General features: G+C 51.3%; 1 protein-coding gene across 4 annotated transcripts in view; it reads right to left on the reverse strand.

The window, feature by feature from the left end:
- Positions 1-14,456, reverse strand: part of LIMK2 (LIM domain kinase 2) — a 60,472-nt gene that overhangs the window by 26,414 nt on the left and 19,602 nt on the right. Inside the window, exon 1 of one of the 4 annotated variants that reach the window (XM_007490437.3) lies at positions 2,192-2,525. The exons of the other annotated variants lie outside the window; for them this stretch is intronic. Within the exon in view, the coding sequence (XP_007490499.2) occupies positions 2,192-2,244 (53 nt within the window). The 5' untranslated portion in view covers positions 2,245-2,525. Of the gene's footprint in view, positions 1-2,191; positions 2,526-14,456 lie in introns of those variants that run through there. 4 annotated transcript variants of the gene reach the window in all.

Raw genomic sequence — 14,456 nt, forward strand, 5'->3', positions numbered from 1 at the left:
ATGGCTGTCATGCTTCTGCTGTGAATGCTGGGAGAAAAGGCAGTAGGAGACCCGGTCACTCTCCTTAGTTCTCTCCAAGCCTGACCTCGAGTCCCTTTGAGCAGCGGGCACTACCCAATCTTCCTAGAAAAATCAGGACGGAGTCCAAATAGAAATCCACTTCTCTAGGCCTTCCCTGGCAGGAGTTTCCTTCTAAGTGTCTGGGGGGGCTGGGGGGCAGGGTCAACAAGGACGCCCTGGGGGGGTCCCTCAGCTTCAAGGGGACCGAAAGGTGGCCTGCAGAAGCCAACATTTCCCTAACACCAAATAGCTCACATTCCCATCAGCTTTGTAGATGCCCTCAGAAGAGCCGCACCAACACATCAGTGACATCTTAGAGACGAGGAGGGGTAGACGGTAGGGGCTCGACCCTCACGTGGAGGCCTCAAAGCCCAGAGGCAGACCCCGGCTCCGATGGCCCCATTTCTGCCAGCTTCTGGACCAGTGGCTGAACCAAACCAAATGGGGGGGGGGGAGCCCTGCTGGGAGTTTTTCCAGCTGAGTGACAAATCCTGGCTGGGGAAAGAATACTCGAATTTGGGTTTTGTGCTGCTGTAATTCCAACACCTGCCCGTCCAAATGGTTTTTATGGGGGCAGGGGTGAGCCACCAGCTCTCTGCAGCATAGGCAGGGGCTGGCCAAACAGGGCAATTACATTCCTTCAGGATGGAAGAGCAGCTCTCCCAGTCCCTGGAATCCGGTTACATCACTCCTGGGGCTATCCCAGCCCTGGGGCTCCGGGGTGGACTCTGGGCCTTGCTGGGAAAGGGCTCAGGCAGGCCAGGGATGGGGGCAGAAGGCCACCCCCCCCCCCAGGGGCCCAGGAATTCCACAAGGTTCTGGTCTAGGGCTGTAGAGTGGGGGAGGGGGCAGGTGGGCCCTAACTATCCCGGGCTTCCCAGCTGGGCAAACAGAGGGGCCAGCCAGATGCCTGGGAGTAGCCACACTGAGCTTGGAGGGTGATGGGAGGCTTCCAGGGAGAAAGACTGGGGGTGGGGGTGGGGCTCTGTCAGGTCCTATCGGTAAGCGCTCGGCAAACCTTTTCATGCTCTAGGTTGGGATGGCCCAGGGAGACAGGAAAAGGGGAGCCCCAAGAGCAGCCTGGGAGCCCGGCTGTCTTTCGAGGGGTCCCTGGGGCGGAATCCGGGGAGGCCCAAGGACACATTCCCTCAGTCTGCCCTTTACACCAGGCACTTGGAGGCACAATCAACAGCGGCCAGCAGGCTGATAGCCCGGGTGGAGAGAGGGCCAGGCGCCCGGGGGTTACAGACAGGACAGTTCGGGGAGCTGCCACGGGGTCCCGCAGCCGCCGCTGCCTGAGGCCTGGCCCTGTCCCCACCTCGCTGCCACAGCAAGAGAAGAAACAAAGGCGGGCCCCGGGGCAGAGGGAACCCCCAAAGAACTGGCTTTGGGATCGCATGTGGGCCGGCAGGGGAAGGAATGGGCACCTTCCAGGAGCCCCTGCCGGGTCAGGCGCCCCTCTCCTGAGGGCTCCCCTCTTTTCACCTGCCCAGAGCCCAGCTCCATTCGGGAGTAGGTGACCCGGGCCAACTGCACGGAGGAGGCGTCCCCAAACCTGCGCACCACAAAGCCGGGAGGGCCCTCGGGGCCTGAAACCCCCTACAGCGGCCACAGCCCAGGGATGGGTGAGGTGGGGCCAGGTGTAAACGGGCCGTACCTCGCCCACTCCAAAACAGACCTGAGCCCCTCCCTTCCCAGAGTTCCACGGGGGAGAAGCCCCGCCCCCACCCCTTCGGGTCACTTCCCCGAGAAACAGCTGCGGAGGTGCGGGGCTCCCAGCTGAGAGGGCTGGGGGAGGGGGCCGAGTGGAGCCGAGGGGAGGGGGGGACCCAGGATACCCTGGGAAACCACGCACACAGTCTAGTAAAGGGCTCTGGTCAGAGCCCGTGCGGCCGCTCAAGGCGCCCCGCGTGACCCCGGCCGCCTGGGCAGGCGGGCTCCAGCACCTCCCCAAGGGGCGCGAGGCTTTCCCTAAGCAAACCCGAGCGGCCCCGGCCTCTGCACCCCGAGTCACTAGCCAGGAGCTCAGAGAGCCCCGGGGCTCGGCCCGGGCCTCAGCAGGGGCCCCCCACGGCGGCCCCGGCCACATGCCTTCGCCCCTCTCCCAGCCCAGCCCCCCCGGGGCACTCACCGAAAGGGGTCTCTGGAAGCGGAGTCAGCCGGGCCAGACCAGTAAGCGCCCATCTCCGAGCGCGCGCTCGCTCCGCAGGCTCCGAGAACCTGTCCGCAGCAGCTACATGGCAGGGCCGTCCCGCCCTCCCTCACCTCTGCCTCCGGGGCTGGAGGAGGGCCAGGGCTCCGGGCCGCCGGGGGCTCCGGCCCCGAACCTGCGGCTGCGGCTGCGGCTGCTGCGACGGCGGCGAGGGCCCCCTTTCCCAAAGGTGCAGGGCATTCCCTCCGGCCCGGGCGGGCTGTCAAGGGAGCTCTCGGCTCGGCCCCGCCCCCCAGGCTGGGGAGGAAGGGGAGGGGCTGCGCCCCGAGGGAGGGAGGGGACAGAGAGCAGGCGGGCGAGCGAGCGAGGCACTGAGGAGCTGGCCCCCCGCTGCGGAAGAAAGGGGTCAGGCCCCGTTTACAGCCGGGTCAGAGAAATCAGGGGCCCCCCAGGTGCTCACCTGGCCGAGATTTGGTCTGGGGCCCGGGGCCCTCGCGCCAATGCTGTTTGCTTGGCGAGCCTCGGGTTCCTCCTCTGTAAAACGCCGGGCTTAGCCTGAATGACCTTTCCGGCTCTCGGGAACCCCCGAGGGCTACTCCGGGGGTCCGGGGCTCTGCGAGCTCCCACTCCTGCAGCTCTTTAAGGCGCCCTAAACGCCTCCCCTCAAAAGCGTGCAAGGAAGAAACGGAGGCTCCTGGGGGGCCCGCATCAGAGCCAAAGCCCAGGACTCCGCAGCAATCCCCCGTCTCAGTGCCTCTGACCAGCTCAGCCCCAGCCCCAGGGTCTTCACCTGGAAGCCCCCTCTCCCCTAGGAAGAACCCTCCCCATCCCTCAAGATTCAACGCAAACACCTCCTCCTCCATGAAGCCTTCCCTCATCTGCCCTAGATTTAACTGAGGAAGACTCCGAACTTATGGGCTGCGTGCCCCTGGGGGAGTCACTTCCCCTCGGTCTCCCCTCAGTCTCCTCAACTGTAAAATGGAGATCCCAGGGTGGCTGGGAGGCCCCAGGAGGCACTATTTGTCAGGTAATCGGAACTGGATCTAGGCTCTTCCTTTCCCTCCTTCCCTCTCCCCAGTTCTTTGTATTAGGGGATTCCTTGGGGGGGGAGGAGGGGGAGGGGGACCTCTGGGGGAAACCGGAGACCGAAAACAAAAGCTCTTGATTTTTAGGAATCTTCCCTGGAGGCTCTGAGGGGCTCTGCTTTCCCAAGCCTCAGTGACCCAGCAAAGTCCATTTACCCAGGCTGCTCCTGTGCCCTCTTCTCACCAGGAGCCCAGGCCAGAAGCCTCCCTGCATTGGGAGTCCAAAGAGCTGGGCTCAAATCCAGTCTCCCTGACCCTGGACCAATCACTGGTCCTCCTTAGGCGCCTGTCCCTCCCCTGCCACACTAGACTGGAGCCCTTTGCACGGATTTCCCTTCCTTCAGAGCACCCCCCCCTCCCCACTCAAGTAGATGGTGCCTTGCACACAGCAGGCCATCAACAAATGCTTAAGGGCAACATGCAGAATAGAAAGAACACCTGATTGGGTGCCACAGGCCTGGAGTTGAGAGGACCTGGGTTCACCTTGCCTCAGACTTTCTGGCTGTGTGACCCTGGGTAAGTCACTTACCCCTTCTGCCTAACCCTTTCCACTCTTCTGCCTTGGAAATGATACTAAGACAGAAAGTTGGGGTTAACCCCGCAAAAAACCACCAGCCTGGGAATGGGGGGCCTCTTGGAGGGTCGAAGCCCCCCTAGTGGCTGTACCTCATCACTGAATAAGAACTCCACAGCACAAAGCCCCACACTGGAGGATTCCACACTCTCTTCCTCAGGCAGGAAGTGCTTTCTGGGAGAGCAAAGGCTGGCAGGAGAGACCCAACAAGAGAAGGGCCTGGTCCGGCGGGGCAGGAGGCACAGAAGGTTAGGCCATTCCATTGGAGAAGTCTAAGTGTAGCGGAGCTCACATCAATCATGATGCTCGTTTTTTTATTGTTTTCAGTTGGGTCTGACCTCTGCGCCTCATTTGGGGTGTTCTTGGCAAAGATCCTGGTTTGCCATTTTACAGATGGGCGAACAGAGGCAAATGGGGTGAAATGACTTGCCCAGAGTCACACAGCTAGAAAGTGTCCATGCCCAAGACCTGTCACGCTTCACCAGGGCGCGGGACAACACCCTACAGCCCAGGTCCTGCCCCCCAACTCTTCATGAGGTGCCCCTTCCATTTATCTGACACGGGCTGGGGACCCCGGGGTGGTGAGCAGCCGCAGTGAGTGGGTGTCTGGGAACGCGCCCTGTCTTCCACAGCCTGTAGGCCAGTCCCCAGCAGAGCCCAGACAAGGGCCGGCCTCCCCCCAGAAGAGGCAGATCCTCTCTGAAGTCTTGGGGGGAACCCTGTGACCCCGAGAAAGCCAGACTTCTGGAGAAGCTTTGAAGACTCCATCAGCTGCTGTGATAAGCATCTTGCCACACGGGCTGAAGTGAGCCTAAGCCATCTTCTGAGGCCACTTCCAAGGAGGGAAACCAGCCAGGGAGGGCGCAGAGGTTCAGCGCACGATTCCTGGAGCCGGACTGGGGGTGAGAGCGCTGCCCAAGGGCCAGGCCTCCACGGGGATGGCCTGCTCCTCTCATCCCAACAGGAGCCACTTGGAAATGGCCGCAGGGACCCAGAGACAATTGCGGCTCTGATTTTTTATTGTTATTTTTTCAAGGCCTGAGAGATGCTAATCTAGTAGGCATTTCACAAGTCTGAAACCTGGCAGGGAGTCAGATAAACTGAAACCTGCTCCGAAGTCGGTCCTCAAGAGGAGGCTGGCCTCCAGCTGCCATTGTTAATCCATCTACCCGCGTTTATGAAGTGGCGGACTCCCCCTCGCCTCAGCCTCCATCCTTCTCCTCCTTCGGGGTGGCACTCAAGCCCTTCCTCACCCCCACTGCTGGTTGGTCATCATTCTTGGTCCTCGACAGGAACCAAAAGGCAGCCACGGACGGTGTCTGCTGTGGCTGATCAGGCCAATGGGAGCTTAGAGGCTCCCTCCCAGGGACCTTGTGTTCAACTGCTCTGAAGATCCTTGGTGGTTATTCCTGGCTTCTGTCCTCTCCCCCGTGAGAAGGCAAGCTAGCTCCTTGGGAGGGAGGGAGGGAGGGAGGGAGGGCTGTTTCATCCTTTACATTCCTACCCCCAGAGTCTGGCACAGTGCCCAGCACGTAGTAGGTACTTCATTAATACCGGAGGCAGGCTGCCCTCAGCCACTTCCCAGCTGGGTGACCCTGGGCAAGTCACTTGACCCCCATCGCCTAGCCCAGACCTCGCTTCTGCCTTGGAGCAGATACACAGTACTGACTCCAAGACGGAAGGGGAGGGCTTAAAAACAATAAGCCCAAAGCGCCGGGCAGGGGAGGTACAGAGGCTTATTGATATGGAAGGATGGGAAAGAAACCTGGGGACGGGTCAGTGGGAAATGAAAGCAGCAGGGGCAAGGAAGCCGCTTAAGACTGCAAAGCCTCTGCCTCAGAGGGTCCTCCCTCCAACCTGGGAGCTAGACCCTGTTTTCATCCCCAGGGAACAGATGAGGAAACTGGAGCAACATGTACATCTGCAATGCCCTGTTCCAAGTCTACTAGAGCTCCCATCTTCCAGGCCAGGCTACTGCTGCCTCCTCCATAAAGCCTCCCACGGCTCCCCTCCCCCTGCCCCCAGCCCTCTCCCTCAGTGACATCCCCAAAGCCCCCTCTCCAACTGCATGCCTAGAGCCCTAAAAGCAGAGATTCCTCTTCGGTGCCCAGCACGGCCTCTGGCCTGCTCTCCCCAGGGTGGCCAAGCTGATCTTGAGGACCCCGACTTCCTTTGTGACCGTCAGGGGGCCTCGACACGGCCACCACACGTTCACTGAGGGGAGCCGACGGATCAGAAGTCGCTAACTGGTTCAGCGGCCTCCTGTGGCCCGAGGAAAGGCCTCTTCTCTCCCAGGAGGAGCCAGACGGAGAGGGCTGGTGGTTCTCCATTTCTACAGTCCTAGAACTGAGATCCACTGAAAGTTTTTGAGCCGGACCCGAATCAGGAGTATTTGTTTGGCAGCTCAGCAGAGGGGAAAAGGAAGGGCCTGGAAGCAAGGAAGGAGACCCTGAGAAGGCAATAGCAGATGACGAGGGCCTGATCTGGGCTGGGACGTTGTGAGGGGAGAGAAGGGGAGACACAAATAAGATGATGTAAAGGTAAAACTTCCCCGTCTGCATCCCAAGAGAGCAGACGATTACTCTAAACACAAATTCCTCAGGAGCTCCTGACCTGGCAGCCTGGACAAAAGCCACCCAAGCTCTTTCCACTGGCCTCAATCCATAGTATTGATTCTAAGGCAGAAGGTAAGGGTTTAACAAACAAATCAACTGGAGTTTCCTTCTTCAAGGAAAGAAAAGTCCTATTGATAGAGAGCGTTTTACCTCCTTCTGGCACAACCATGGGCTATGGGGATAGTATTGTCCTGGCGTCCCCAGAATACGGAGGGCCAGTGCTCCATCCTTCCTTGGATCACTATGTCCACACTGAATCTTCCCACAGAGTCCTAGTCAGACTCCTTGTCTGGGTGAGGAAGTGACCAGGAGCTCCGGCAAGTTCTATGATCAGAAAGTATGGTCACAGACTCCCAGGGTTTTAAGAGGTGAAGGGGGTCTCAGAGACCTATCCAAAAAAAGGAATCTTCCCAACTTTATTATATGGTTATCCTGCCTCTACTTGAAAACTTCAAGGGGGGGAGCCCATAATCTCCTCTCCAAGCAACCCATTCCACTTCTAGACAGATCTAACTGTGAAGAAATTTTCCCTTACGTCAAACCTAAACTTGCCCAATTGTAAACTTCCTTCCATTGCTTCTCCCCAGATAGCTCCCATGGTGACCAAAGAGAACAAGTCAGATTCCTCTTCCACCCGACAGCTGGTCAAATATTTGAAGATGCCATCCTATACACCTTAATCCTCTCTCTTCTTTAGGTTAAAACATCCCTAGTTCCTTCAGCCCCATCCTCTCTTGGCATGGATTCAAGGCCCTTCTCCATCCTGAGTCTCCTCCCCTTGGACATGGTCCAACTTACCAGCCCCTAGAAAGACGGAATGTTCATCATCCCAACTCTGGAACAATCTCTTTTCACTGCTGAGAGCCAACCTTGATACTGACTTAGCTGTTCAGGCAAGGCAAAAGGAAGGATGCGGCATGGTCTCTGCCTTCGGATTGCTTCCAGGCTAGGTGAGGAAGCAGAAATGACACCTGGCCACTTGGCAGCTTTATGGTTCTGGCCACACTCTGGTTTCTTCATCTAGAAAATGAGAATAATGCCTGTACCCTTCATCTCTCACTTCCTCAAGCGTGGCACTCCAAAGTGAACACTCTCAGGGCAGAGTCTACGGAAGGCGGCACTCTCAGAGGAGTGGACGGCCTCTTGGGCCGTTGTAGATCTGAATTCTTCATATTCAGTGTCTTAAGTTGGCAGACCATACTTTGTTTAGTCTTTCTCCAATTCGCCTTCTTTGTTTTCAGACCTTTGAGACAACCAAAAAATGCTGCAATGAATGTTTCAGTGAACACGAGACATTTCTTTTGGCCCTCAACATCCTTGGGGCATCTGCCTAGCAGGGAGAACTTGAGTTCCAGGGTAGACGCCATTTTTGTCACTCTGAAGCACAATTCCATGGGATAATGAGCATAATGTCTTTCCAAAGTTAATCAGAGCTTTCTAATTGTCCTTGGCTTTTTCGGTGAGTCACAACGAATCTGCTTCCTCAGTCTAGGGTTTCCAGACAGCTATTATTGCAATTCAGGCCACATGTCTGCAGTTGTCTTCAGTCATCTGCCTTTCCTTTCCCTTCTGTACCACCAAAGCTCAAAGTTCTAGATCATCTATCGAGAGCCATCTCCAGGCCTCTCATTGGAAAGATCACGATACGGGGGGGTCCAGAAGAGATCCCGTGATTTGCCCAAGGCTCTGCTGACTTCTTTTCTTCCATCCTTCTCTTCATTCCTGACTCCTTAAGAAGCCACACCAAACACTCTAGCAGTGTATCTCACCAGTGGCTTATGAATGACTGCAGCTTGCACTTAAAGAGTACTTTCCCCATAACAACCTGAGAGGTGAACAGTGCAAGCCTTATTCTCATTGTATAGATGAAGACACCCGAGTTTTCCCAGAATCATAAAGTTATTAAGTATCGGGGCAGCCAGGTGGCACAACAGATAAGAGCACCAGGCCTAGAGTCGGGGACCTCGATGTTCTTCTGTCTTAGAATTGATACTAAGACAGAAGGTAAGGGTTTTATGGGGGGGGAAACAATAAAAAGGGACCCTCAGAGGAGAAAGTGTCCAGCAGGAGAGAATGATACAAATGTCAGATGTTACAGAGGTCAAGAAGTATAAAAGATTTGGCAAGTAAGTAGAGTGATGAGGTCAGACGCCACCTTCCTGATAGTATGGAAGACAGAAGGGCCCAAAACGAGAGTAAATAACTTTGGCTGAGAACCAGGGAAGAGCTGGAGAACGACAATTGATGGGGTGGGAAGTTCGACTAAGGGTCTTTTAATGATGGAGAAGAGTTGGGAAAGTATGGAGGCAGCAGGCAGGCACTGAATGAAGAATTTCTAATTATGGCTTTCGACTCGGAGTGATGAGACGATGGCTGTGTGCCAACTGAGGAAAGCTTGCTCTGCCAGGGATGCCCACAAGACTACCTCCTGTGGTGGCCTGAACACCATCACGACTAGCAGCAACTTCTGCCTTTCCCGCACTGCCACAGGCTTTAACAACCTTCCCATGTGTGCGTGAAAAAGCAGCTTTAATGAAAATCTATTGCTTTAATCAAAGAATCTGAGAGTTGAAAGGGATCTCAGGGGCCATGTGGTTCGAGGCACCCAGGAACGGAATCTCTGCTAGAACATGCCACTTGTCATGGATGTTCTGCCCACGGCTTAAAGAATGAAACGAGAGGACACCCACCATCCCTTGAATGGGATGATGGACGTCTGGGTCTCTCTCATTGTTGGGAAGTTTCCTCTCTCACACAGGCTTAAGTTTATTCTTTGCAGCCTCCACCCCTTAGCCTCCTGGGTTCAAACAGAACCAGATTAATTCCCCTTCACATGAAGCTCACCCACTCCCCAGGCTAAACATGCCCAGCTCATTCCTCATTTGACACGGGACTCAAGGCCCTTTCCTATTTTGTTGCCTTCTCTGGACATTCTCCAGCCAGTTAAAATCCTTCTTAACGTGTGGTGCCCCAACCGAGCACAAAGGCTGCTGGCAGCCACACTCATCTCTTCCTGGAAGCTCCGTCTCTTACTGAAAACCAAAGTCACAGCGCGCTTTTCTGGCTGTCACAGCTGACTCCTATTGAGCTCACGGCAACTAGAAACGCCTAAATACTATTTAACTAGGCCGTTCCCATCTTGCACTTGTGGAGTTGGTTTTTTGAATCCAAGTTTAAGCCTTTATCTTTTTTCTCCTGAATTGTATCTTATTAGATTGAATCCAACGCTAACCAATGAGAATGTTTCTGGAACCTGACTCTGCCATACAGTGTGCTAGCTCTACACCCCAGCTTTGTCATCTGAACATTGGCTAAGTATGCCATTTGTATCTTTGTCCAAGTCGATGATAAAAATGTTAAACAAGAAAGGGCCGGGCACAGATCCCAGGGGACCTCCTCCGGAGTGACCTCAACCATTGCAGCCAGCTCCTAAATCCATCTCCTTCTCCACAAGAACAGCATGAGCTCCTTGGCCGAATGCTTTGTTCGAATCTAAGCACACTATGTCTCTCATGTTACTCTCATCTACCAGCTTAGTGACCTTGTCCAAAAAATAAATGGAGTGGAATTGCGCATCAGCTACGGGAAGGGGTCGGGGAGGGGAGGGAAAGAATATGATTCTTGTAACCAAGGAATAATGTTCTAATTGACTAATTAAATAAAATTTTCAAATAAAAAAAATAAATGGAGACGAAGAGCACTGTGAAACGTAAAATGGATCATTTTGAGTACATTAAATTGAAAAGGTTTTGTATATAAAACAAATGTTGCCCAGATTAGAAGGAAAGTGGAAAATGAGGAAAAAAATTTAAAGGCAATTTCTCAGATAGAGGGGTCGAGAACTTGTTCAAGTTTTTAGGAATAAGAGCCATTCTCCCTCCATTGACAAATGGGCAAGAGAAAAAGAACAGACAATTTTTGGATAAAGAAATCAGAGCCATATATAGGTATATGAAAAATGCTCTAAATCACTACTGATTAGAGAAATGCAAATCAAAACAATTCTGAGATGTCTACCTCACACCCATCAGACCGACTAAAATGACAGAGGGACAGAATGATAAATGTTCCAGGGGATGTGGAAATATGGGACACTAATACTCCGTTGGTGGAGTTGTGAACGAATCCAACCATTTTGGAAAGCCATTTGGGATTACACCCAGAGAGTAATAAAACTATATACACCCTTGCTGGATCTGTTTCCTAAGGGGATCAAGGAATGGGAAAAGAACTTCCAAAATCTCTCTCTCGGCTCTTGTGGTGACAAAGAACTGGACATTGAGGAGATGTTCATCAATTGGAAAATGGCTAAACAAATTGTGGTGGAATGCTATTGTGCCTTAAGAAACGACAAGCAGGATGACTTTAATAAGACTTGGAAAGAACTACTACACATGATAATGGACAGTGGAATGAGTAGAACCAAGAGAACATCATACACAGTTAACTGATTTAATTCTTGAAGAACAAATTGGGAATGCTACCTTCAGAGAGTGAACTGAAAGGTGAAAGACATAATTTGTATGAACGTGTCTGTCTTCCAAATGATGCCTTCTGTGATGTGGGGAGTGGGGGAAAGGGCTGGGACTTGTGGATAAATTATATTAATAAAAGCAACAAAAACCAAAAAAGGAAATGGGATTAGTCTATCGAACACAAGCTGTTTTTGTTTTTTTTAATCCTTACCTTCCATCTTAGAATCAATCATGTGTATTGGGTCTAAGGCAAAAGAGCAATAAAGGGTAGGCAGTAGGGATTAAGTGACTTGCACAGGGTCACGCAGCTAGGAAGTGTCTGAGGCCACATTTGAACCCAGGACCTCCTGTCTTTAGGTCTATCTCTCAATGCACTAAGCCATCTAGCTGCCCTCATGACCTGTTTTTGATAAAGTTTTGCTGATTCCAGAATCACTGCTTCTCTTCTTAGGTGTTTATTTTATTTTTCTCTTTTGAGTGCTTTTTTCTAGATTCTCCCCAGGAATCCAAGCATGACTGACCCATCTCTTTAATGAAAGCTTCCTTAAATCCCCAGACTCCTGTTTGAGGTGGGCCAGGCACCTAATTAAAAAGAATCCTATGAGGTGAGTTTCTTGATAGAGTAGATGGGAAATGACTCTTCTTGGAGTCAGCAGACTTGGCAGCTTTCTTTTATCCTTACTAGCTAAGAGATCCTGGGTAAACCCCTTAAGGAAATGTAGTCAGTTTCCTTTTCTGTAAAATGGAAATAATAAATCTTTTATCACTTCCCCAATAGAGCCGTCATAAGGAAAGTGGGACAAAACTCTGAGCTCTTCTACAGTTAAGAGACAGGAGGGGACAGGACGTTCCAATAACTCACATTTCTATGGTATTTTACAAAGCATTTCTCTCTCTCAATAACCTCGTGAACCATTATTCTCGTTTTTGGACAGGACGCCAGAGGAAAAAATGTATTTGACAATAGGAGACCACAATACAAGTGAGAAAATGTAAACGTACAGAATCTTAGAGTCAGAATGGGCTATTAGTAGGAAGTGGGATGTTTTTTAGCCTGGCAAAGAAAAGGTGTGGGCAGGCCAGGAGAGCTATCTACCAGTACCTAAAGGATGTTCACGGGAAGGAGGTATTAGGTTTGTTTTTCAGAAGGGAGAAGGAGGAAGAAGGGGCAGAAGTAACAAAGAAGCATATTTTGGCTCTAAAAAGGGAAGACTTTCCCAGGAGATGCCCCCAAATGGAGAGGCAGTGAGCTCCCCAGCACTTAGGTCTTCAAGCAGAGAGACTGAATAACGTTATAAAGAATATGCTTCATAGACTAAAGAGACATCCCTCAATTGGTGAATGGATGAACAATCTGTGGTATCTGATGGTGACAGAATACTACTGTGCTATAAGGAAGGATGAACAGGAGGATTTCAGAAAGAGCTGGGAAGACCTCCATGAACTGATGCGGAGTGAAACAAGCAGAACCAGGAGAACATCGTACACAGAAACAGCAATGTTGTGGGACATTCAAGTATGATAAACTTAGCTACTAACAGCAACACAATGATGCAGGACAATTCTGAGGGACTTATGAAAAAGATGCTATCCACATGCAGAGAAAGACTGTGGGAGTAGAGATGCAAAGCATGTGATTTATCGCTTGTTTACTTGCGCATATGTTTTGGAGTTTGGGTTTTATAAGATTATTCACTTACAAAATAAATAATAAGGAAATGTGTTTTGCAAGATAATACATGTATGCCCAGACTGAATTGCTTGTCAGCTCAGGAGAGAAGAAGAAAGGGAAACAATATGGATCATACAACTTTGGACAACTTATGTGGAAATTTATTAAAATAAAACCCCCAAATTTAAAAAAAGTATATGTTTCATAGTTGTCCATTATTTGATGGAGAAAAAGATTTTCAGAGATGCAAAGAACCTTTGAAGTAATCAGTCCAACAAAATATTCCTGGTTCATTTAAAAATGATTCAATTTAGTTTCCAGAAACACATTTATTGTATAAAACAAGAAAAAAGCCCTGAGTTTAAGTGTATAAATCGGAGGAAAATCTGGCACTGAATACCTGTTTACACCTTTTGGTACTATTCAGAATAAAAACTTGGGGACTTCAAACAAAATGTATTCATTAAAAAAAAAAGAAAAGGAGAAAGAATCAGAGAAAGGAATTCTCCAAGGTCATACAGCTAGAAAGTCCTAGAGCTAGAAATGAAATGTAGATCTTCTAACTTCCACATTTGTACGTTTCTATTCTAATTTCTCTTCTCATTTTTTAAAAACCCTTACCTTATGTCCTAGTAACAACTCTAAGATAGAAGGGCAAAGGCTAGGCAAACAGGGGTAAGTGGCTTGTCCAGGGTCAAACAGAGAGGAAGTATATTTAAAGCCAGGACCTCCACAATCCAGGCCTGGCTCTCTATCCACTGTGCTACCTGGCTGCCGTCTCCCCTCATTTTTAGGTCTATAGTCATTTGGGACAAGCCTTTGCCCCTAAGTGTTCTTACCTACTGTCTACTCCTTGTGGATCCTGCTGACTGACCCCAAGGGGAATAATGTCAGACAAATTAATTAAATCAAACAATTCAGCAAATCTGTATTAAGACAGTAAGCAATGAGCTGGGATAGCATAAATACACAAATAATCAGACAATTAAGATAAGATAGCAAAAAGGGATGATCTAAGCTCTCTCTTTAGAGTTCCCAAATTGGGAAGAATCAACCCTAGACGCTCACTCTGGCTCCTGGGTTTGTATCTGGTTCCTTACTCACTAGGACTGCAGCTTTGGGTGTTCAGTATAGCTGGCCCTCTTAGATCTCAGGCCTTGGGCAAGAGAAAATGAAACTGCTTCAGTGGAGCTTCTTTCTTCCTTCCTCTCTTCTTTCCTCCCTTCCTCCTTCCTTCCTCCCTCCTTCCTTCCTTCCATCCCTCCTTCCTTCCATCCCTCCTTCCCTCCTTCCTTCCTTCCTTCCTTCCTTCCTTCCTTCCTTCCTTCCTTCCTTCCTTCCTTCCTTCCTTCCTTCCTTCCTTCCTTCCTTCCTTCCTTCCTTCCCTCCTTCCCTCCCTCTTTTTCTAATTTTTGAAATTTCGTCCAGCCAGATCTCCTTAATTTCTGGATGAAGGCTCAGGACCCTCACTAGATGCCTCACGGCACTGTCGGGGTCGGATGAGTCCTGCCAAGGAATGAAGGCTTTGAGCCAACAATGGGCCGTGTGTCCGAGCTCTGAGAGCCGCTTGGCAAAGGGGGAGAGGCTCGGCGAGGGCCTCGGGGACTCAGGAGGACAGGGGCCCAGGGAGGGAGTGGCCCTGATGAAATCACAGATTCTCCAGTATTTGGTTACAAAGTAGGCCATCCCCTCGTGTTCCCAAGACTCCAGTGAAGGAAATGGAAAAGTTTTAGTAACTGGAATCAGGTGTAAGGTGAGCTCAGAAGAAAGGGCCTGCGGGTCACTTGAAGGTGACTGTAAGCGAGGGCGGTTCAGCGGGAAAG

Source organism: Monodelphis domestica, chromosome 3, assembly GCF_027887165.1.
Source record: "Monodelphis domestica isolate mMonDom1 chromosome 3, mMonDom1.pri, whole genome shotgun sequence".
In the NCBI taxonomy this organism is placed as follows: Eukaryota; Metazoa; Chordata; class Mammalia; order Didelphimorphia; family Didelphidae; genus Monodelphis; species Monodelphis domestica.